Consider the following 24,582-nt stretch of genomic DNA (forward strand, 5'->3'; position numbering starts at 1 on the left):
GACAGAAGATCTTGAAAAGTTAAGGTCAGTTAGAAATAACGTATTTTTTTTTACAGCTTTTCTTGATTAGTACTGTTTACCAACAAAGAAATTAAAAATGTAGGTAGAAAAGTCTGTCATTTCACAACTTATTTATTTTAAATTGTGTATGATTTGTTTATAAAATGTTATATAAAATATGTTGACCTCATTGTTCTAAGCTTATTAATCAAATTTATTTTCTTTAATTTAAGAATAAGGTAATTATAATTAATATTACGTGTGAAATGACTAGTGATTTATACCCTCATTTTTATTTGTTTGTGAACAGTACTCATCGGGCAAGGCTGTAGTCTAGCTAAATCAAATTCTCATACATCCTTATCGATATCATAAATGTCAAAGTGAGTCTGACTGTGTGTCTATTACCGTATCACGTCTAATCTACGGAACCAATTTGATCAAAGAGGAATGCCTGCCGGCCCATACAACGTTGGCCCAGGGAACCCAAGTATACCCCCGTTTATAAGTATATCGTCGTTATCAACCTTGCTTGCTGAGCTCGAGTCTCCTCTCAGAATGAGAGGGGTTAGGCCAATAGTCCACCACGCTGGCAATGCGGATTGACAGACTTCACACGCAGAGAATTAAGAAAATTCTCTGGTATGCAGGTTTCCTTACGATGTTTTCCTTCACCGTTTGAAACACGTGATATTTAATTTCCTAAAATGCACACAACTGAAAGTTAGAGGTGCATGCCCCGGACCGGATTCGACCACACCCCCACACCCTCCGGAATCGGAGACAGAGGTCATATCCACTGGGCTATCACGATTTCATAAAGAAAAAAATAATTATTATAAAACTATTGGAAATGATAATATGATGATTAAGTAATTTATGTGGTTAAGGCTAAATAAAAGTATGTTTCTTGACGAAAAATACATTTGTTTTATTACTCTTTTAGGGCAATATTATGTTCGCCGTTACGCCGGTACGTATTAAAAAGTTGGCTAGTAAATAGTAGGCTTTTATTTGTTACCTTTTAAGATTTTGTCGATGTTTTCTATACTTCTATATACATAAAGTTTGTGGTGTTGTAGTGGGGGACTGTATGGATCTACTGAATTGATTTTGAAAAATTTTTACCTCTAAAAATCCACATTATTTATGATCGTCATAGGCTATATATTTTCTTCCCATATTCTCACGGGAACGGGAACTACGTGGGTGAAACCGTGAGGCGTCGACTAGTACTAAATAGATTTATTCTGTTTCAATTTCAATGTTTTTCTAATATTGATATATGTAAGATACTTTTGGAATTTTTGGTAACTTAATTTGAATTTAATAGTCATTTTGTCTTATCATTATCAACACATCAATCAAGTATACACTTTTCTTCATGATTAAAATAGCATTTATCATTGTCAAGTAATGTTTTTGTATTTATTTATAGCGCCATTATAGGTATTTCTGCAAGATGAAATTCCGTAGCATTATTCTCCAGCAGTAATAAATCAATTAGCCCTGACGTTAACCTAGTTTTGCGAGAGAGCTGACTCTGATATTATTAAAATTGTGCATTAAAATATTATATTTAAAAACCTTCTTGTTAAATTAAAAAAAAAAGTTCTTGGGCACTTAAATGTCCTGCAGCGGGAGGGTTGATTTTTTAAAGTGTTTTGTTAAGTTACAAAATATAATACTTTTTTAATAGTGTTTTGTTAAGTTACAAAATACAAAACATAATATTTCGTATTATTAACATTAAAAACTAAAAAAGGACAAATTAATAAATGAAAGACTATGTTAAAACCTTGTTTATAAATATTTCAGGTTGTGATTACATTATATCATCATCATCATTATCAACCCATATTCGGCTCACTGCTGAGCTCGAGTCTCCTCTCAAAATGAGAGGGTTAGTTCACCACGCTGACCCAATGCTGATTGGTAGACTTTACAATTAAGAAAATTCTCTGGTATGCAGGTTTCCTCACGATGTTTTTCCTTCACCGTTTGAGACACATGATGTTTAAATTCTTAAAATGCGCACAACTGAATAGTTAGACTGCATGCCCCGGATCGGATCCGTACCCACACCCTCCGGAATCGGAGGCAGAGGTCATATCCACTGAGCTATCACGGCTTCTTATTTTTATTTTATTTACGGTGATTACATAAAAGCTTAAAGATTTTGTAAATTAAGCAACATGAATAAAAAAAATAAGCCACTTCAATCTACGTTGCTTTAGTAGTTTAAACATTATTATTATAGCCAATTTTTATTTTTTTCATGATGATAATTAAAACAACATTATTGACATAGATCTCTAAATTTCTTTTCAAATGGGTAAATCACATTAATCACACCAATATTATGCGAAAGTTTGTATGTAAGTGTTTGTTCCTCCTTTGCGATGCGGATACTGAAGCGATTTGGCTGTAATTTGAAAACAAATAGATATTACTCTGGTATAAATACATAGGCTACTTTTCATCCCGGAAAAATCCATAGTCCATAGTTCCCTCGGGAATTGTGAAAAACTGAATTCCACGCGGACGAAGTCGCGTGCGTCTGCTAGTAGGTACTTCAATATTATATAGATACCCTTATACGAAATAACATGTAATATGTTGTAAAAGTTTATAATATACTACGTTGTAGCGTGCAAGAATTTCAAACTAAGTCCGAACTTCATCAGCAAAACTAACATGCCGGCCGACTTGTTAGCAACTATTATCTGCTGTATTATATACTTAAAGACAAGCGAAGTATTTTAGTTGAAGGTATAGGTAACCTACTTTTGGACATTTTGTTTAAACTAGCGGACGCCCGCGACTTCGTCCGCATGGAATTCAGTTTTTCACAAATCCCGCGAGAACCATGGATTTTTCCGGGATAAAAGTAGCCTATGAGTTAATCCAGAGTAAAATCTATTTCCATTCCAAATTTCAGCGAAATCGCTTCAGTAGCCGCAGCGTAAAAGAGGAACAAACATACTTACACACTTACACACAAACTTTCGCCTTTATAATAAGAAGAAGAAGAAGAAGAAGAAATATACTTTATTGTACATTAAAAACAAAAATAAACAATAAGTTATAATAACACTTAGAAACTAATGTACAAATGGCGGTCTTATCGCTAAAGAGCGATCTCTTCCAGACAACCACTGTGAAAGAGAAAAAAAAAACGTAAGCACCGATTCGGGTATACGCACACAAAAAATAAGAAAAGTTAAGTAATTTAAATACATAAATAATATGCAATAATACATAATAATAATACAAACAGACTATACTTAACTACATCTTACATACATAGAAAGAAATACATATATACATACATACATACATACATACACACATACTTACATGAAAACCTGCAAAACATAAAAATAAGGCGGCATCTAAGGGAAGACACAAAGAAAAATAAATAAACAAAATAATTCAAAAATAATTAATAAATAAAACATACACATACAAGCGTAATTTGGAGTAACTTAAGTATTAAAAGATCAGGGAGGAAAAAAGTGCATGTTCACCAGCAGGTTAGAGATTGGGCACGCCATAATATTAGTGTGATGTGATATAAAATTAGATTAAATTAATAATAACCATTCCCTGTCAGGTAAGCAATTATTTCTGGAGGATTTTTATAGCTACGAGTACTTATAATTAGCAAGCAATTTTCGCAAGGTATTTATTCCACTGTCATGTAATGAGGGTTTGTAGCACGGGTGATTGTACTGCAATGAGGCGAAGTCGAGTTTTTACCCGACTGCGTAAGAAGGAGTAATGTTTTTCGAGCGTATTTATGTATGTGTGTATGTACTGGCGTGACCTAGACTTAGTCTCGGCGAGGCCTCCTAGATTTTGTCTCTTATATGGAAGCCTGAATTTTTGTAACCAATGCCATGGAACTATTTAAAACTTAAAATAGCTGTAATATGGTTTGAAGTTTTATATTGAGTATATTACGAAATGGGAGTAGAAAAACAAGCAAGCGGGTCACCTGATAATAAGTGATTACCGCAGCTCATGTATATTTGCTATAACAAAGGCGCTGTTAATTTCTTGACGGCCTTTAAAATTCACGCACACTTGATTGCTCGGTTCCTAGATTAAAATAACACGGTAGTTAGTCCGTAATTATAACGAAGTTGCAAGAAAAACTATTTGAGCTAATAAGGCTTTATAAGTTAACGAAGGAAAGGAAAATCTTACACTGCTAATAACCCGAGCGTGGCTGATTTTATTTCTCTTTTTCAAGTAACGAATTACCGCTTCTTTTCTCTTTCTAAAGGTAAAAATTGAACCAATTTTAGTATTAACTAGTAAGGTTCTATATGACTGAGGGTATCCAAGGATATTTTACCACTACACTTATTTTGTTGTTAATGATGGAAAAGCATTGTTATCAACGAAAAGGTTACGAAAATTCATTGATTTCTGTGAAAATACAGGTACATACGAACATTACCTAAGCCTCAGTATTACTTAGCAGCACATTATACTATGACTTATCCTCTGTTAAATATACATTTAACACAGTAGACACGAACACGATTACCTACTACAAAAAAAATACTTCTCTACATCGATAACTAAAAGAAACATTAGGTTAGACAGATATAACTCCCGCGATTTTCTGTTCTGTTAGTCAGGTTCTATGTAGTTAGTCAGGTTCTATGTATGCTGTAGACCCTAGAGTCCATGGCAAGGTCGGGGGTAATTCTCTATTCTATATTATATTATATCTAGCTCGATGGACACGGTTATGTATTTTGAACTCATTAGCGTGAGGTACATAACTGCATAGTGACCATTTGTTTCACAGTTAAACGAGTATGAAAGTACTTATAAAGAATACATTTAGAAACACAACATCATAGAAAAGCTCACCAAATTGAAGCTTTTAAATTGCAATGTAAAAACAATGCAATAACGCAACTTGATTCCATAATCACAATTCATCAACAAATCAACTTCACTGATCATTTTATAATCGTTCAAGCCAGCCAACGTTTAGTAACCAAGAAAATCAATTTGATACACTTTGAAACAGCAAGAGCTTACCTAGGTAGCTGTGTAAAGTCTAAATTCTGTAATACCTTTCTGATGGTATCCTCAACAAAGTTTCTCTAACACCATCCTGATGAAGCTATGCTGCGGACACGTGCCTTGGCAAAATGTACAGCTACTTTATAAGATTTTCAAAGTTATATTCAACCTAGTTTCATAGAGACGATGTTCGCAACAGTTTGTAGCGAAGAATCTCAAAGTAACGCGGACTTTCATCAGCAAAGTAAACATGCTCGATTAGTTAGAAACTATTTACGATTGCCTGGAAACCTGTAATTATAGACTTAGGAAACCTGACTTTAGCAAGTAATGGTTGTACGTAGGTAGTTGGAATTTCGACTTACGTTTCGTGAGGTAGGTAGTTGGCAACGCAACGACTTAAACGGCACTTGTTTCAATTGTAAAGAAAAACCCCATGAAGAATTTCACGTACCTGAGAAGTCTCTTTAATATTCTCAATTCTGTTATGAAAACCATCCTACACTCAGATAGGAAAACAAACTATAGAATATCCAATTCTGGGACGGGAGTCGTACACAGCTACTTAGTCGATGATGACGAGACTTAAGTTTACATTTACGAGTACGAGTGTACGAGTATTATTTCGTTTTTAATGTTACAAAATATTTTAGAAATGTCGGCTGAGTTTAACCTCATGCCAAAGTCACATATACATACCACTGGACCAAATACGCCTTCTTCTTAAATATTGAATTAAGACTTAGAATAATTAAGACTGTAAGTTCAAACCAAATGTGTTGCAAAAAGATCTGCATTGCAACACAGGGAGCTAGTATTTATATTACAAAAATAAACCATCTGCAACATAATTTAAAAACTTTATATACTCTAAGTTTTAAAAATTTTCACCAATAGACACGTCTGTGCAAAGGCAAAGTTTCCAACTTTAAACTTTATTAGCAAAACTACCATGCCGGTTAGATGTTTCGCAACTTAATAAAAACAGAAATTAAAGACCAGCGATCCGTATTAATATAAATATTTTGTTTTATCTTTAATCCCATTTTCAAGAACCTTTTGCTAAATGACAGCATAATGGATCACCTTGGAAACTTTGATCTTTTATTAAACCACCTTTTAAAACGCCACGATGAAGATCTGATGAAATTTATTGGTTAAAATATAATAAAAAAAGCGTTTAATGTAGTTTATAAATTATAGAATAATCTCTCCCTTTTTTTCATATTTTAACTCTAAAGATCCAATCATAAAATAATAAATACTTAATACCTAACCATTCACGATTCTTTAACAAGTGAACGAATAAAGGAAATGGTCAAAAATTGTATGGAGCCCAGGATCAGTCTTTGTACCGTGGCGGAAATAAAAGAAAATATTTTTTTTAACTATGTTTGATTATACAAATCTACGAATTTACTTTCATTCTTTCGAAATAATATTCATTCTCTCCCAATAAATGCAACACTAATATGGGTAATAATGGCGGATTGATGACGTTTTTAATGCAGTAATCGATTTGACGTTTGCTGCCAATTGTCATGTCATAGTTGCTTTAAGGTCGCCATCTTGATATAACTCAAAAACTTCGGTTTTCAATTTATTTATTTCTTATAATTTCGTTAGATTTATTCACTTATTTAAATTTGAATAAAATCCTTGTATATTTTAAATTTTAATGATACGGGGTACAAGAGTGGACCTGAAATGGACCATCTCCTTTATCTGTGCCTATTTATCTTTTGCTTGTCTCTGATTCTCATGTTTCGTTTAATTATCCATTTAGGATAATATCTAAAATATACCATTACTAGTTATAAAACAAATAATAAAAATTGTTTTAGTCAAAACTCAGTTCAGACTAATTAAATCAGATGTTGTAGAATTTTGATCTTATTGTTTATTTTTTCTTGTGATCATTCTTTGAGTCTTAAAAACACGAGTTGAAATTACCTCCTTCAAGAGTTGCAGTAATATCAGCTCTGGGTTCTGGACCATCACTACTCCTGCCTGGAGACGTAGCGTCGGGTAGAGGGACCTCTTCCTCAGAACTGTCAGCAGGATCCAGTACATTCCTGTCACTTGTGTTGCTGTTCCCTCCAGTGCCTATTTCGGCGTATGTACCACTGTCGCTGCCATTTTGTACGGACCATTTTATCGGTGAATCGATTTTGCCGTTTGCTTGGTTCTCCTTGTTATCGTCGTCCGGAGAAGATACTATAACAAAGAAACCTTGTTATTTTAATTAATAAAAATATCATCATTAGACTGTAAAATCATATCTCGTTCACTTCACTTCTAAGTCAGACTCAGATTTTTCATTTCTTCTAAGTGTAAATTCTGTTCGTAGTTGGAAAGTGGTTCGTTAAAGTTAAGCTATCGATATCTTTGTCGACTTAACAAACCTACAAAGATATAGTCCTTGGACAACCTTAGCCAAAACCAATATTTTTATCGTATTAACTTCGCTCACTTATATTTTTTCACGTATTTTGTGAGCTAGAGATAATTGTACAAAATGAATAGAAAAAGGTGACAAACCGATAAACGGATTATCTTTGCCGTTCTTAATGGAGAGCCTCGTGGATCTATTCAGCGTGCCCTCTTTGTCCCCATTCAGGGAACCGTTGCGGGGTTTGTCGAGGGTGCTGATGAGGAGGCGGCGCTCGGGGGGCACGGGGCGGGGGTCGTCGCGGCTGAGCGCGGAGCACGCGGGGGTTATGAGCGGGTCCGCTGGCTCAGGCTCGGCGTCGGCCTCTACTCGTGTGCCCACTGACACTTGCTCGTCGACCATCTTGCGGAGTTTCGCCTGCACACAAAATAATTGTGTTTTTAACCTATATACTATAGAGGATTGAAAAATCAAAATAAAATGTAAGAAATAGTATAGTCAATAGGTAATTTAAAGATAAAATTAACACGACACGTCCTATTTAGCTTGATAACACATAGGTGTGATGTTGTTTTTCGCATTAGCAGTTTTGTGTAATAGGTAAACTAATTGACTTTTTTCATTGTTACATTTACACTTCACTGCGGTCTATACAGTCTAGATGGTAAGATCTTACTAGGCATCGCTCATGTGGCAGTACATCTTTATTATTATTTTTTACGTTCAACATCATCAATACCAAACACCACGGTCTTGAGCCGCCACCATCCAGCGGCTACTGCGACTCGCTTGATGTCGTCAGTTCACCTGATGGGGGGTCGACCAACACTTCGCTTTCTAGTGCGGGGTCGCCATTCCATAACCTTATTTTTTATAATTTGTTAATTAAGACAAACACTTCCTTTTTCCATCAATTAGTCGTAACTCGATAACAGTGTGTTAGAGCCAATTTCCATTTGGAGGGCTCAAATTTTAATCGGAAAATTTCTAGGAAGAACGAATAGCTCAGTATTTATTAGCCCGAACCAGGACAAGAACCTCAGTCCTCCTGTGCTGAAGCTACATCCCTTAAGTACTGGACCAACGATATACTTTATGCACGCCAGGCTAAGGCATGTTTAGTACATTTTTAAGCACTAAAATATATGTAAAGAGGCACGCACATTCATGCACGATTGCGCATTATGTAGCTAATCGTGTAAACGGTCGTTGGCATTTAATCGTTAGTTAAGTTAGCCAGCCAGTTGATACTCGTGTACATTTAACTATTTTGTACCGATAATAACAATCCTACTAATATTATAAACGCGAAAGTTTGTATCAATGTTTGGATGTTTGTTACTCTATAACGCCGCTACTACTAAAGCGATTATCTTATAAAGATATAAAGCATGCGGTGTTGTAGGGGGTAATCTCTAAATCTGCTGAACCGATTTTGAAAATTCTTTTACTACTAGAAAGCCACGTTTGTACTCTCACGAGAATGGGAACTACGCGGGTGAATCCGGGAGGCGTCGGGTAGTAATGAATAAACCTCGGCATGTAAGTTGCACTAAAATGACAGTTGTTTGCGGAGGTACGTTTATAAAAAAAAAGTGTTAGATGCGTGCTCCGTGGTTGCCTGATATATCAAATAACAGTTAAAATGTATATGTCACCGTAAATACCGTTAGATTATAATCTATCTCGCGATTGTGAACCATCGAAAGACTGTGTGTGAACTGGTGAACCGCAACATATTGCTTACAGTTTTACGTCTTAGACATATTATTCGGTAGATTGTAAGGATCTTTTTTTATTTTTTTATTTGTACGTTTACAAATACAAAAATACCTTACCTAACCATTGGTTTCTGTGCCACTCAAGTTCCAGAGTATACCTATGTATGGAGTTCACAATCTTTCGACAGTTCACAATCTCGCGAGATAGATTATAAACTAACGGTATTTACAATTTTACTGTAACATATAAACCACCGTGGCTACTACCGTCGCGCAATAGTATGCGTGGTGAATTTACAAGACGGAGGTCCTCGGTTCGATCCCCGGCTGGACCGATTGAGATTTTCTTAATTGGTCCAGGTCTGGCTGGTGGGAGGCTTCGGCAGTAGCTAGTTACCATACCACCCTACCGACAAAGACGTACCGCCAAGCGATTCAGCGTTCCGGTACAATATCGTATAGAAACCGAAAGGGGTGTGGATTTTCATCCTCCTCCTAACAAGTTAGATCGCTTCCAGCTTAGATTGCATCATTATTTACCATCAGGTGACATTGTAGTCAAGGGCTAACTTGTAAAGAATAAAAAAAAAACAAAATTGTCTTTGGTTTTTTTTTTTCAAGTATACGAGAACTACAGGCATATCTACGTCAAGTTTTAAAGCTGTAAATAGTAAAATGTTTGCATCGTCCACTACTGTCTTATTAATAACGAAGAAGAACCGAACATTTCACCATCTTATTCATATTCTGATCTTACTTTTTATTAACATTTAATATCAAATGTTCGTTGTTACGAATATTTGACCTTTGATATTAAGGAAAGTGTTTTATTTGTACTTTTTCCATTTGAATATCTTCAAAACATCTGAGGTATTTAATTTGTAAGTAATTCTTGTCTACATGCTATGCGACGCGACTGTACAAAATATGGAATTTATCGTCCAAAAACCTCAAAGCTTTATAACGGTAAGGTTATGTTTTGGATTAGAATTTTATTTCGCGACGAAAAAAATTGCGCTATTCAGTAAGCTCCTATTGTGGCGCCGAAAAAATCCCGCGGCCAAATTTCGTCGGTTTACAGCGAATGAATCTCCAGAGTAGCATAAAAGGTTCCATGTTATAATATCCATTGAATATAAAAAATGGGCGTTATTTCATTCTATATAGGTCGCAAACTGAGCGAGTATCTAATATTACGGATGCCGAACAAAAACAATTCAGGTTTACCTCATTTATCGCGGAAATTATGAAGGCTCTATAAATGTCCTCATTTCTTAGACTGTTGACTTTATTTACCGAGCTATTCACATGATATTTACGAGTGAGTAGGGAGTGAATATTATTTTGGTAGCCATTTTGGATTATGGCTATGGTTTTCTTTATATTGTACTGTTATTTAAAGGAACTTTTTTATATTTTTTCTCAATACTCAAATAAATAAAACCAACTAAGAAAATTTTGTGAGACCAATCTGATGAATGATTCTCTGAAGTATATTTTTTATATAACTACCTAGTCTTTAAAATATTAAATATTTTTTTTAATCAGTTAAAAAATTTAAAAACGTATTCGTGCGTACTCGGTATTTAGCATTTAATTTACTGTTTATGGGAAGTTAAAGACATTACTTGCGGTCCACCTGAAAAAGGTCGTATTCATTTCCAATAATGACCATTTACCTGAACGTTTAATGTAATAGTCGCTTCAATCGGCAAGTTTAATGGCTACGGAAAAGCGGATTACCTGAATCAAACCAACTTTGTAATCGATATTAACACTTCGATGAAACTTCGACATTGGAGCATATAATTACGGATTGCCGTGTACATAGTGGTCGCGATCAAATTGAGGCTTCGATTAAAAGCAGGTTGTTGCGGGTTTTAGATTTGACATTTTAGATGTCACAGGTATAGATGTAAGGCTGGTTTAAAACCAATTAAACCATTCCATTTAAAACAAAAAAACCTGTTTATACCCAAAAAAAAACATTTTTTTCAGTTTTAAACAGTTTTAAATGTGTTTGACTTCGTATTACTACATTGTCAACTACATTTTCTTGGTTTTATCTAGCTAGGGAATAGGGATACAAAACGGAGTATCTACCTAAAATGATAATCTTTCATTAATTTCAGAACAAGTTAATTATAATTATTATTAGGTGTGAAATAGCTAGCGATTTGTATCCTCATTTTTAAAGTTGGTAACAGTGCCCAGCGCGTATGACTTAGAAGTATTAGAGCGGTCGGAGTCATCACCTAGAGGTGGTGGTTCGATCCCAGCCCAGCTGGTCTATTGTTGCATCCACTCCTAATACAGTCTTTCCCGGCTAGTTGGAGGGGAATGGGAATATTGGTCATAATCAAAAGATATAGAAAATGTTCTTTTTACAAAAAAAAAAAATACCTGGGCGTCGCCTAGTATCCGGCGCACCAGCGCCATCAGGCCGCCGTGGCAAGCGTGGTCATGCTATCCTGCCTCCCGCATGGTGGCAGTTGACAACTGACGTCAACCTTCACATGTGATGTTGATCTATTCGACTTGACACTCGACCCTTTTATGCCCTTGAGCTGGGGCTATCTGGAACAAAAGAAACTCATATTACTTATTGATATGAGACACATTACGATGGCAATGCCAATACTTCAAGTAGAGCCTGCGTAAATAGAAAGCGTCAAGCTGCACCATTGAAATAATGAGTCAATACATTGTTTTTCATCGTATTTTCATTTCTGCTATCATCTGAGTGTCACAAACAGTAAAGGAAAAAGGTCGTGAGTGAACCTGCATACCTGAGAATTTTCTTAATACTCTACGTGTGAAATCTGCCAATCCATATTGGGCCAGCGTGGTGGAATATTAGCCTCACCTTTCTCATTCTGAGGCAAGACTCGTGCTCAACAGTGAGCCGAATATACCCATATTCGGCTCACTGTTGAGCACGAGTCTTGAGCACTGTTAATGATGAAATAAGGCTAAAGCATCAGCTTTAAGATTTTGTACGTTCAGTGGTGAAAAACAATTTATCATTTTTGTAATTTTCGCATTTTTCATCGGTTTAAAAAAGAGAAACTTTCCAGCCGATAAAATTTCTGTAACGACGACCGTACATTCGTACTTTTGTTGAAATTTCTGCGGAACAAAGCCTCTGTGACGTTCAGTAGCAATAAAAGGACGACACCATACAATGGCCCGCAGTAAACATTCGAACAACGTAAAACCCGGCGCAATATAAAATTACCACCTAATTCCTCAACGAAAAGTTTTATGATCAGGTACCAGGCATACAGACCGCAGAGAAAGTAAAGGGGAACGCTCATCCCCGGCCCAAGCCTACCCTAACCACCCGGCAATTTAATTATCTATACTATAATATTATAAAGCTGAAGAATTTCTTTGTTTGTTTGTTAGATTGAACGCGATAATCTCAGCAACTACTGGTCCAATTTCAAAAATTCTTTCAGTGTTAGATAGCCCATTTATTGAGGAAGGCTATAGGCTATATATTATTCTCATATTCCCACGGGAACGGGAACCACGCGGGTAAAACCGTGCGGTGTCAGCTAGTATCTAATAAAATCTCAGCAATTCTACTTTATTAATGAAATCATTACTTTAAAAAAAGTTTGTTACAACGTTTTTAGACATTTTTAATTCATCTATAATAATTTGCTCACAACGGGGACAACCTAAGATCGTTGACCATACAGCCAGAGTTTTTGAAGACTTATGATTGGTTTAATTGTTCGTTTTCTTGTGTTTTAAGCTTGTTGGTAACATAAATTAATAATACAAAAACCTTCTCCTTTTTTTTGAAGTCGGTTAAAAATATAATACAGCTGCAAATGTTACAGCGCCGCTTTGGTACACCGGCTAACATTGCCCTGTGATAAAAAAAATGTTTTTTCTTCAAGAAACATACTTTTATTAAGCCAATTATTTAACCAGATCCTTATTTATACATCATATTATTATCTCAATTTTTTTATAGGGTTACCTGGGCTCCCTGGCCCGACGTTGTATGGGCCGTTGGGAATTCCTTTTTAATACTGCTAACAATGCCTCGGTGGTACAGTGGCTTGCGGCCATGCGGCTTTGGATCACGAGGTCCTAGGTTCGAGTCCTAGCTCTGGCTATGAATAAATAAAATTATTATTGATACACTCTATTTTAGCTATATATATATATACCTATAATACCTAATCAATATTTCAAAATGTAACTTACTGTACTAATATTGTGAACAGGTAAAGTTTGTGGAATGGCAGGGGTAGATATTTGAATCTACTGAACCGATTTTATAAATTCTTTTAACACTGAAAAGCCACATTGTTTGTGAGTGTCATAGGCTTTAATTTAGCTCTGTATTCCCTCAAGCACGGGAACTACGCGGGTGAAACCGAATGGCGTTTACTAGTTTAAAATAATATGAATACTTGTATATGGCGAGCGATACACATTACGAGTATTATGGAGTTTAAAGTTAAGTGATTTACCGGTATTCAAGCACCTTATTTCCTTTTATGAAGAGCAATGTAAACACTTAACCCTTTCAGGTGATCTTCGTCGTATACAAAAAGATCTTGCAGTGTGCAAGAAGAGTGTGCAATATGTAATTTGGTGGTTACAAATGGTTCTGGATCTCAGATTCTGGAAAAGTTAGGAGCCTGATATTTGGGTAAATGATATGTTAGCTTCGTTATGACTAGGTATATAAAATACACAATTTGTAAAACTTTTCTCGATAGTTTATTTTTTTTTAAAATACATGTTTTGCTCACATTTTGCTTTCAATCTCAGGAAAAGCAAACATATTTTCTTAAATTTTTGTTTTGTATAGAAAATTAGGTATATATCTTGAATATGGCCATTTTGTTTTTCGTTATGTTGTTTAATTTACTTGCAATTAGGTAAAAATGGTTTTGGCGCTCACGTCATAAAATTTGCGTCAAGCGTCAATCGCTCCGTGCTTTTCACTCACATGTAAGTCATAATTCGGCGTCTCGTTTGCGCTTCGAATTTTATCCATATCGTACCGATGCGCTGCGCGCTCTTAACGCGTGTTGAAGTGACGCAATGTCTTCCATTAGACAGAGTATTTTTATAAGTTATTATTTAACTTGCACTGCTATAGGTCAAATTGGAGGGTAAAATAAAACTTTTTTTTTTAATTAACGGCAACTTAGCCCTGGACATTGTTATCACCTGATGGTAAGAAAGGAAGAGAGAAAAAATCTTTATTACAGCATTATGCCACACAACACAGTTTGCTCTTATAATAGTTAGGACAATATCCTGTGATGTGTGTCATAACCTAATAAAGGGCGCCAACATACTGCTACATACTCTTTAAATAAACAGAGCCATGCAGCGCTGGTTTTTTAGTTGGAACCGTTAACCAGGTGCCGCTTCAAACACATCACACAACAACCTTATTAACTAAAATAAACAATAGAAATTAAACTTAAAAAATACATTATAACTAACTAAAATTAAAAAAGGTAAAACAATAAAATATAATACTAAAAAATAATAACGTCAGATTTAAAAAACAAAATTACATACTTTTATCATATAATATACAAATTTTCGCAATTCTTAAACAGTAATATTTACCTATAAGAAGGAAAACCCCGCAACATTATGTTGGAATTAAATCTGCTTTTCAAGTAGAAATTTCTTTAGCAGTTTTTTAAATGCGAATTTGGATGGAATGGATGTGTGAGAAGTTGAGTAAACTTGGTCCACATCCATCATCTATGGCAATGTCCCTTTTACAGATGCCACATTTACGTACATACCTACTCGAAATTATGTAAATGTACAATACGTCAGACGGTGTGAAAACCGTCAGAGGTATGCGTTTATTCTACCCTTAGTAGGATAGGATAGTAGGAAGTAGGATAAGATGAACTTCCGCAAAGCAACGCCTGCTTCTATTCAATATTTAGAAGACGCGGTCGTCCACAAGTAGAACAGCAGAATACAGGTACAGAAAATGTGGAAACTCTTTTTGTTCAGTGCAATACACCTCAACTCACGGAATGATTGACGGGGCAATTACATTTTTAGCTGACGAGCGGTTCCGGCGGTGGACTATTTTCCACAGTGGCTGTATTTGTGACAGCGATGCATAAAATGCGGTGAGTTTCATTGAATTTCAAATGCCCGTAACCTGGATAAGGTATGTAGAATAATATTTATTTATATCTTCATAACTGAGATGTTTTTTTTATTCTCTACGTGTGTATAGTCTGTTAATCAGCTTTAGGCCAGCGTGGTGGGCTACTTATAATCTAACCACTCTCATAAATTCTCACACTATCAATAACCACAGAGCAGACTCGTGCTCAACAGTGAGCCGAATATGGGTTGTTAATGATGATAAATCTTCATTTATTCTGTGTCAATTAACGAAAATGCGATCTATACAAGCCAATGCAAAAACTTAATTGCGATTCACTAATTAGGTATATTCATTAAACAAATAATGTATTGAATGAATTTACCAAAAACATTACCCTCTTTCTGACGCAATTGGGTAATAATTAATTGAAAATGAAAATAAACTAATTATGTATGATTTTTCAAAAACTTTCTACGTGAGACTGTGAATCATTTTAACAGCCTGGTTCTGAAAAATATTTTCAATTTACCGAAATATTTCGTCATCTTCTTAATTCTTAAAATTAGTAATAGAAAAACCAATTACTTAAATGTCCGCAGAATTAATCTCGAGAGTTTAAACATAAATCAAATGCGTGGCCACGATTCTGAAAGCCTGAGAGCTTACGCTAGCGGCAATTTAATAAAATGGACTGAGGGACTGCGATGGCTAGACATTATTTTATGAAGGCTGCAAGTTTGTCAGTCCATGCTTCTACAATAACCTATGTTATTTACCTATGGTCCATAGTTAATTACGGTAGCCAATAGGGTAGTTGATTCTTAACAAATTTAAAATGAACATAGTTAATTTCGTGCAGTACATGGACAAGTAATGGACAAAGGTCCGAAATATATCGATATCAATTAATAAAAGTTAATGATTTCATAGAAAACTTAATTTAGAAATTACGTATTTAATAAATTTTTCCAAACGTCAAAAACACTGTCGTCCATTTTGTCACGTCACTTGTTACTTAATGTCACTAAAGGATTAAACGTCAAACTAATTTGTCAGACACTCCATCTGCTTAAGGTTTAGTGTAAACGTGACGTCATGAAACAGTTAAAATATCATCATGGCCGACAATGTTTTGGCTAGTATTGTTAAAAAGAATATTGGAAAATTAACATTTTTATGTGAATACATAAAAATCTCAATTTTTAAATACATCCAAACTCCATAGTTAGCAACCGTACTGACGAACTTCTAGCTTTCGTGAAATGAGTTCTGTGTGGCTATCACAGGCTCCTATAGCCCATGGTGGCAATTTAATAAAAAAGCACATAGTCGAGTTCTTACGCTGTCGGAATTTTAATCAATTTTGCGACCAATACGGACGCGGCGAGGAGAGTCGGCACAAATTACCACCTTAAAGTGTTTGCCTTGACTTTATTCGTCAGGATAACGGGCCCAAATTAAAAAAGGTGAGTTCGCTTAAGTGATTTACATAACAGCCCACTTGCATTACGGGGCACGTTCGAGTGATCTACGCTGTTAGACAAAGTTGGACGTTTAACTAAGGAAATGCAAACCAGATTCAGGTAAATTTACTGACTGAAATTAATTAGATAACATAGACGCTATGAATGTTATTTAAACGGGTACATACCACGATAAAACGACGAGATTCAGAGACAGTCCCGTCGTGATCACGATCCATGCAACTGGGTCGAAATATCTACAATAAAAATCTCGTCGTTTTATCGTGGTATGTACCCGTTTAAATAACATTCATAATGAACAACCACGAAATAAGTTTAAAATCATTAACATAGACGCTCTGTTCATATTTCATAGAAAACTAGTCTAAGGTTGCTCGCGCACAATATTTTCGACTATTTCTATAACATCTTTAAACGAGCCATTACTGTTAACTACAATAGTCAGAATCTCGGAAACGGTTGTGGTGTACATTTTCCAGTCCAGGGTTTTGGGGGTGATAAGGCGATCTATATAACAGCCTTTCTTGATGAGTACCAACTGTTTACCAACAAACAAATTAAATATGAGGGTATAAGTCACTAGTCATTTCACACCTAACAATAATTATATTAAATTTGTTCTTAAATTAATGAAAATAAATTTCATAAATAAACTTAGAAAAATTAGTTAAGGTTAATATATTTTATATAACATTTTATTAACAAACCATACATAATTTAAAACAAATGACATGCGGTCTCTACCTTCATTTCTAATTTCTTAATTTCTTAATTTAATGTTGGTAAACAGTACTCATCAAGAAAGGCTGTAGTGTACCTAGGTTGATTTTAACAAAATGTAGGTCAAAAAAAATACCTAACCTACGTTCTGTAAATTAATCTACCACGGCATAAAGCACCTCGGCAGTATGACAGTGTTAACTATTTATTTCCTTCGGGCCACGTTTATCAAACAATGACAATGATTCGTACCGAGCAACCTTGTAATAACCGTTGTAAAAACTCAAAAGTCAAAAGTCATTTATTTCAAATAGACTTTGTTAACAAGCTCTTTCGAAACGTCAGGTAATAATATTAAACTTAAGATAATGGTGATAATAATAATAGTAAAGTTACGAGGGTTCCAAACGCGCTTTGATCCGAGAAGAGCCCACAACAAACTCAGCCAAGGTTTATTTTTTTATTTATTTTTTCACCATTTTACAAACTTATTTAAAACTATGCACACAGTAGTATCATAAGGTCCAGGATACAAGTCTTGGGTCAGGATTGGGATTGGAAAATATTAGATTTTCTTTCTTTAAAGAAGATTTAGGATTTAGGAGTAGCAACTGACCATGCTGAGTCCGGTAGTATCTTTTATATATTTTATCTTTTAATGAAGCGGCACTCAACACAAAAAAGATCAAAACTTCCCTGACATATATTTTAAGAGCGCCTTTTATGCAAATCCGACACGTATACAGCGTTCATCAAAGCGATTGCGGTATCATTAAAAATCAGGTCACATTTTCCTAAATTTACATAAAAAAGTTTCCAGGGTACGGGGAACGAGTTGCCCCGGTTACATTGAACTAATTTCTGACATTATTGTAAGTATTGAATAATTTAGATCAAATACTAATTCTAACCTAAAATTTGACGTAAAAGTAGACAACTAGCATGGGTACGGTGATACTTCGTTTCACTCTTGAAAGTATGCTGCGGTTCACGATAATAGTACTTATTATCGTCATCAACCCATATTCGGCTCACTGCTGAGCTCGAGTCTCCTCTCAGAATGAGAGTCCAGAGCACACACGCAGAGAATTAAGATAATTCTCTGGTATGCAGGATTCCTCACGATGTTTTCCTTCACCGATTGAGACACGAGATATTTAATTTCTTAAAATGCACACAACTGAAAAGTTGGAGGTGCATGCCCCGGACCGGATTCGAACCCACACCTTCCAGAATCGGAGGCAGAGGTCATATCCACTATATCGTTAAAATTATTCTTTAAAAAATATTTTATTCAAACGATAAAGTGTTCAAGGCACCATCAGGGCCCACGAAGTTTGAAAGTTATAACTTATAACATGTATGGCGGAGAACCAACCAACTTTGCCTAACTTTAAGGCTGTTACGTAAACTAAATTTTAATTAGGCTACCTTTCACAACTTTTACATGCCAAAATGAAAGTAAAGGAATAAATTCGTAATATTGCCTCCAGCCCTTTACATTGACTTAACGATATTAATATATTTTCCAAGTAAATGTTGCAAAAGGTAAAAATGTTTCAATGATGAAATAAATACATGGAGCTCGGGAAAATTCAAATGTTTATATTTTATGAATGATAAGTATTCTTTCTAATTACTATAAAAAGACTACCGGACGCCTGCGACTTCGTCCGCGTGGAATTCAGTTTTTCACAAATCCCGCGGGTACCATGGATTTTTCCGGAACAAAAAGTAGCCTATGTGTTAATCCAGACTATAATCTCTACCTCAAATTTCTGGTGATTCGGTTCAGTAGGGCTATTCTATAACGATATTTTGCCTAACTCACAAGTGAGAATTTCGAAATTTCCTCCATCTGTCTCTATCTATAGTATCGTGTTAAACAAAGATATTGATGAACCACTAGAAAGCCACGTTATTTATGAATGTTAGCTATATTTTTACTCCGTATTCTCACAGGAACGGAACCGACGCGGATGAATCCGCGGGACGTCCGCTTGTTTTAAGTAAATGGTTGAAAGAGAACTTCAGTAGATAAAATATTGCCTAATTAGGGCGTAGATAGGTAGGTAGGTCTTATAGATTAAATAACACGTGTCTCAAATGGTGTAGGAAAAACATCGTGAGGAAACCTGCATACCAGATAATGAAACTTTTTATGAGACTGTGATCTACCTTCCAGTATCCAGATCCGCGGCGCAGTGGTATGCGCGGTAGATTTACAAGACGGAGGTCCTGGGTTCGATCCCCAGCTGGGCCGATTGAAGTTTTCTTAATTGGTCCAGGTCTGGCTGGTGGGAGGCTTCTGCCGTGGCTAGTTACCACCCTACCGACAAAGACATACCGCCAAGCGATTTAGCGTTCCGGGACGATGTCGTGTAGAAACCGACAGGGGTGCGGATTTTCATCCTTCTCCTGACAAATTAGCCTTAGATTGCATCATCACTTACCATCAGGTGAGATTGTAATCAAGTAATCAAGGGCTAACTTGTAAAGAATAAAAAAAAAACCTTTGATGATAAATTTCATCCTGGTTTGTACAGCCGTTCTGAAGTTATTAATACGTGGTATAACTATTTTAGTTCCCGATTATAGTTTCATAGAAAGTACATGTGTATAATTAATTATTGTATTATGTCGACGGATTCAGTAAAGTACAGAAATGTGTATATTATTAGCATTAGTTCAGTTATACATGAATAGTTAGGTGGAGGGTAAACCTTGATATAATGAACTACTGAAACAATATCTTGGTAATGTTCCATTACAATGATACTAAAGCAGATTTCTATTTCCATAGGGAAAGCATTAAATGGAAACACAATTATTATAGCATTTAATAGAGCCGACCTTTCTCCGAGTACGAGTATTTACTGAAGTGCTTTCCGTTTCCTAGAATTAATACTAGAGTTATAGGCTAAGATCTATCGTTACATTTACCGTAACGAAAATGTCTGGTCAAGGGATTTACCAGGAACTAAGTCCCCTTACGTTATTTTTCAACTATAAACGTCTGATGTTGCCATCGTTCATTTGGCCGCCACTTCTTTGCAGCCAGGTCCTTTTTTACTCTATTAAAGTCAAGAAAACATTCTCAAAATATAATAACCAAATCGGCTTTAAGTGCACCTGCAGACGACAGACATATACTTGTACCTACTAGAGGACGCCCGCGAATTTAGTTTTTCACAAATCCCTAGGAAACCATGGATATTTCCGGAATAAAAAGTAGCCTATGTGTTAATTCAAACTATAATTTATCTCTACTCCAAATTTCAGGTGATTCGGTTCAGTAGCTCGGGCGTGAAACAGTAACAAACATTCATACCATCAAAATCACTAAATTTTCGCAAATCTCGGGAATCCATGGAAAGTTAGCCGACTAAATGGCAGAGTATACTAATAGGTATAACGACATAATTCTAGCCCGCACATAATCGTCCAAATAATTTAACGGACACAAATCGTATCTGAATCGAGATTTACTTAAAAAGTTGTCCTACTAAATCATAAAAAACGCAATTTAGTCGTTCGATAGTCGTCCGACTTACAATCGCATATCTGCGGGAGCTCTTATACTATTATATCCAAGCTTCATTGTTTCGCAATATTATAGAGAGCGGGAGTACGTTTCAAGAATACTAATATATTTGCGAACAAGCACACCCATTACTCGCATATAGTACGAGTATCTGTGGCCGTGCAAACAATGTTAATATCTGACATATGCATGCATGCACATGTCTAACATTGTTAGATATGCTCTACTTAAGGCCTAGGCCGCACTACGGTTAAACCGCTGTGGTTTTTAATCGCGTGAATTTATGCTTCTAGAAAACTAATACGATCATCGATCCCAAATCAATTAGTCACAGATTGTATAAGCTTCAATAATTGTAAAAAAGATACGTGAGTAAATATAAAGCTTAGTTTTAAATTTTTACTAATTTAATAAAAATATTTTTCTTTCTTTCTTTTTTTAATATAACTATATATTATAAACGTGAAAGTTTGTATGGATGTTTGGATATATGTTTGGATGTTTGTTACTCTTTAACGCAGCAACTACTGAACCGATTTAGCTGAAGTTTGGAATGGAAATAGATTTTACTCTGTATTAACACATAGGCTTTTTATCCTTAAACTTTTTATCCATAAACTCCTAATCCCTACTACATTTTACCCGGAAAAATCCATGGTTCCCGAGGGATTTGTGAAAAACTAAACCACGCGGAAGACGTCGCGGGCGTCCGCTAGTACACAATGAATCAAATACAATTTTCCAAAGATTTTGTCCCATGGACTAATATTACACTGACAATGAAATATTCGGAATACCTAAATCTGTTCCGAGAATAGAATATTGAATATTTGCAAATACACATGCTCACGTCAGCTGTGGGAAGTGCGAGTTATCTTAATACCGCAAATATGCAAGCACACGTCTCGCAGACCGGAATATTGGTTTAGATAACACTTCAACACAATTCTTGTAGCCACGTACTATTGACGTACGAGTACTTGCCTTTAGAATATTTGGATTATAATATACTAGTTCCCGTCCCAGTAAAAATACGGGAAATCAAAATCAAAAATCATTTATTTCAAGTAGGCTCAGTTTACAAGCACTTTTGACACGTCAGTTGACTATTTGTAAAGATGCTACCACCGGTTCGGAAGGCAGGTTCTGCTGAGAATAAACCGGCAAGAAACTCAACAGTTGCTCTTTTAAAAAATCATACAACATTGTAATTTACAATTGATGACAACATTAAAATTTCTTATAGTTTTACTTCCTGTGTGAAGGTGGAAGCTGATCCAGCGGCCTCCAAGCATCTTTATCATTAAGGAACTCATCAATGTTGTAGTAACCTCGACTAAGTAAATGTTTTTTAACACATTACTTAAAGCTATGCATTGGCAGGTCCATCACAGTATTGGGGATCTTATTATAGAAGAGTACACCCAAACCTACAAAAGATTTTTTTACTCTTTGGAGACGATAAATGATGGGAATCTATACTAATATTATAAAGCTGAAGAGTTTGTTTGTTTGTTTGAATGCGCTAATCTCAGAAACTACTGGTCCAATTTGAAAAGTTCTTTCATGGTTAGATAACCCATTTATTAAGGAAGGCTATAAGCTATATATTATCCCCGTATTACAACGAGAACGGGCACCACGCGGGTGAGACAAGAGGCTTCAGCTCGTAATAAAAAAAAAAAATAATCGTTTAAACAAACAAACAAACTCTTTAGCTTTATAATATTAGTAGAGATAGAGAATAGGATATACTCGTATATTATGTTTCGCAATGCAATTTTTTTCGAATCATTTCACCGCGGCTAACATAACCTAACGTTACGTAACGGAACGAGGCTGTCCGAGGCACGGGGGTATAACGTAACGTACCGTAACGGAACGAGGCTGTCCGAGGCACAGGGGTATAACGTAACGTAATGTAATGGAACGAGGCTGTCCGAGGCACGGGGGTAAAACGTAGCGTAACGGAACGAGGCTGTCCGAGGCAAAGGAGTATAACGTAACGTATGGGAACGGAACGACACTGTCCGAGGCACGGGGGTGTAACGAAACGTAACGAAATGAGGCTGGATTTTTTTATGCACGTAACTTGTCTATAGTATGGAATATCGTTGACTTTAACTGAAACAGTTTTATTAATGAAAATGTTTTCAAGCGCAGGTGATAAAGCAACCCTCAGGAGCGACCCCTGATGTTTAATGGAATTTAAAATTTTTATGGCTCAAAGTAATAATGTGAAACGTGTAGGAGTAACACAAAATTTTGTTTTTAGGTAAATTAAAATTTAGCATAGTGATCTGTGAATATATGTACATAGTAATTTTATTTATACACTAGCCGACGCCGCGCGGTTTCACCCGTGTGGTTCACGTTCCCGTAAGAATACGGGGATAATCACCTTTTACTAAGTCACAAACCTCGTACTAGCTATGGTAACAAAAATATTATATTTGAAGGAGCACAGATCTACAATAAATTACCATCTGATATCAAAGAAGCGAAATCTATGTTTATTTACAAAAAGAAATTAAAATTTTATTTATTGAATAACATGTCATTGTAACACATGCCGCATCCAGTAAGCTATAACCTTTGTTTTATTAAAACTAGTCAAGTATACTACGTAAGAAGCCGGTTACAAACATGTAATTTAAAATCTACCCGCATTCTTTTTTTTTTTTTTTTTTTTTTCTTTTTTTTAGCAGTTATTTATTTTGATTTATTGTATGTAGGATTTAAGTCTAATTAGTATGTACACACGTGAATTACCTTAGTGAGTTAATTGTATTTCTCATATAAGCGAATTTTATGTAATTCTTTTGAGAAAATAAAGATCTTAAACCAGATATAGCCTGTAGCCTTCCTCGATAAATGGGCTATCTAACACTGAAAGAATTTTTCAAATCGAAGCAGTAGTTCCTAAGATTAGCACGTTCAATCAAACAAACAAACTCTTCAGCTTTATAATATTAGTATAGATTGTATAAAACTATGAGAATTTTCTGACAAAGGAAAAGTTCATAGAAAATATGTGAATGGGCAATAATAGGCAAAGGCACTTTAGCTTTAAAGCACGGCCTCTTTTAACTTTAAGCCTAAATCATCACTGACGGCCGAAATTAATAATCAATCCTAATCCGTTTTTTCCCGTCTAAAATTGATAATACATAATACGAAACGATATTTTTTGGATTAACATATCTTTGCTGCTGATTTCAATGTAAATATTATATAATAGGTATACTAAAAGACATAATGTACCTATTACATACATCTAATGCATATAACATGTTTGAGCTGTGAATACATACAATATCCAAGATATATTTTTATTTTTATTTTAATACAAGATAGCCCTTGACTACAATCTCACCTGATGGTATGTGAAGATGGAAGCGGGCTAACTTTTAATGAGTAGGATGAAAATCCTCACCTCTTTCGGTTTCTACACGACATCGTACCGGAACGCTAAATCGCTTGGCGGTACGTCTTTCCCGGTTAACTAGCCACGGCCGAAGCCTCCCACCAGCCAGACCTGGACCGAT

The 24,582-nt window shown here is 35.4% G+C and overlaps 1 protein-coding gene across 1 annotated transcript in view; it reads right to left on the minus strand.

The window, feature by feature from the left end:
* LOC112055162 (kazrin) overlaps positions 1–24,582 on the minus strand; it is a 199,762-nt gene that overhangs the window by 51,498 nt on the left and 123,682 nt on the right. Inside the window, exons 4-6 of the mRNA XM_052885385.1 lie at positions 11,566–11,739; positions 7,591–7,858; positions 7,003–7,266 (exon numbers count right to left, since the gene is read on the minus strand). Coding sequence (XP_052741345.1) covers positions 7,003–7,266; positions 7,591–7,858; positions 11,566–11,601 — 568 coding nt within the window. The 5' untranslated portion in view covers positions 11,602–11,739. The remainder of the gene's footprint in view (positions 1–7,002; positions 7,267–7,590; positions 7,859–11,565; positions 11,740–24,582) is intronic.

Source organism: Bicyclus anynana, chromosome 14 (genome assembly GCF_947172395.1).
Source record: "Bicyclus anynana chromosome 14, ilBicAnyn1.1, whole genome shotgun sequence".
Classification (NCBI taxonomy): Eukaryota; Metazoa; Arthropoda; class Insecta; order Lepidoptera; family Nymphalidae; genus Bicyclus; species Bicyclus anynana.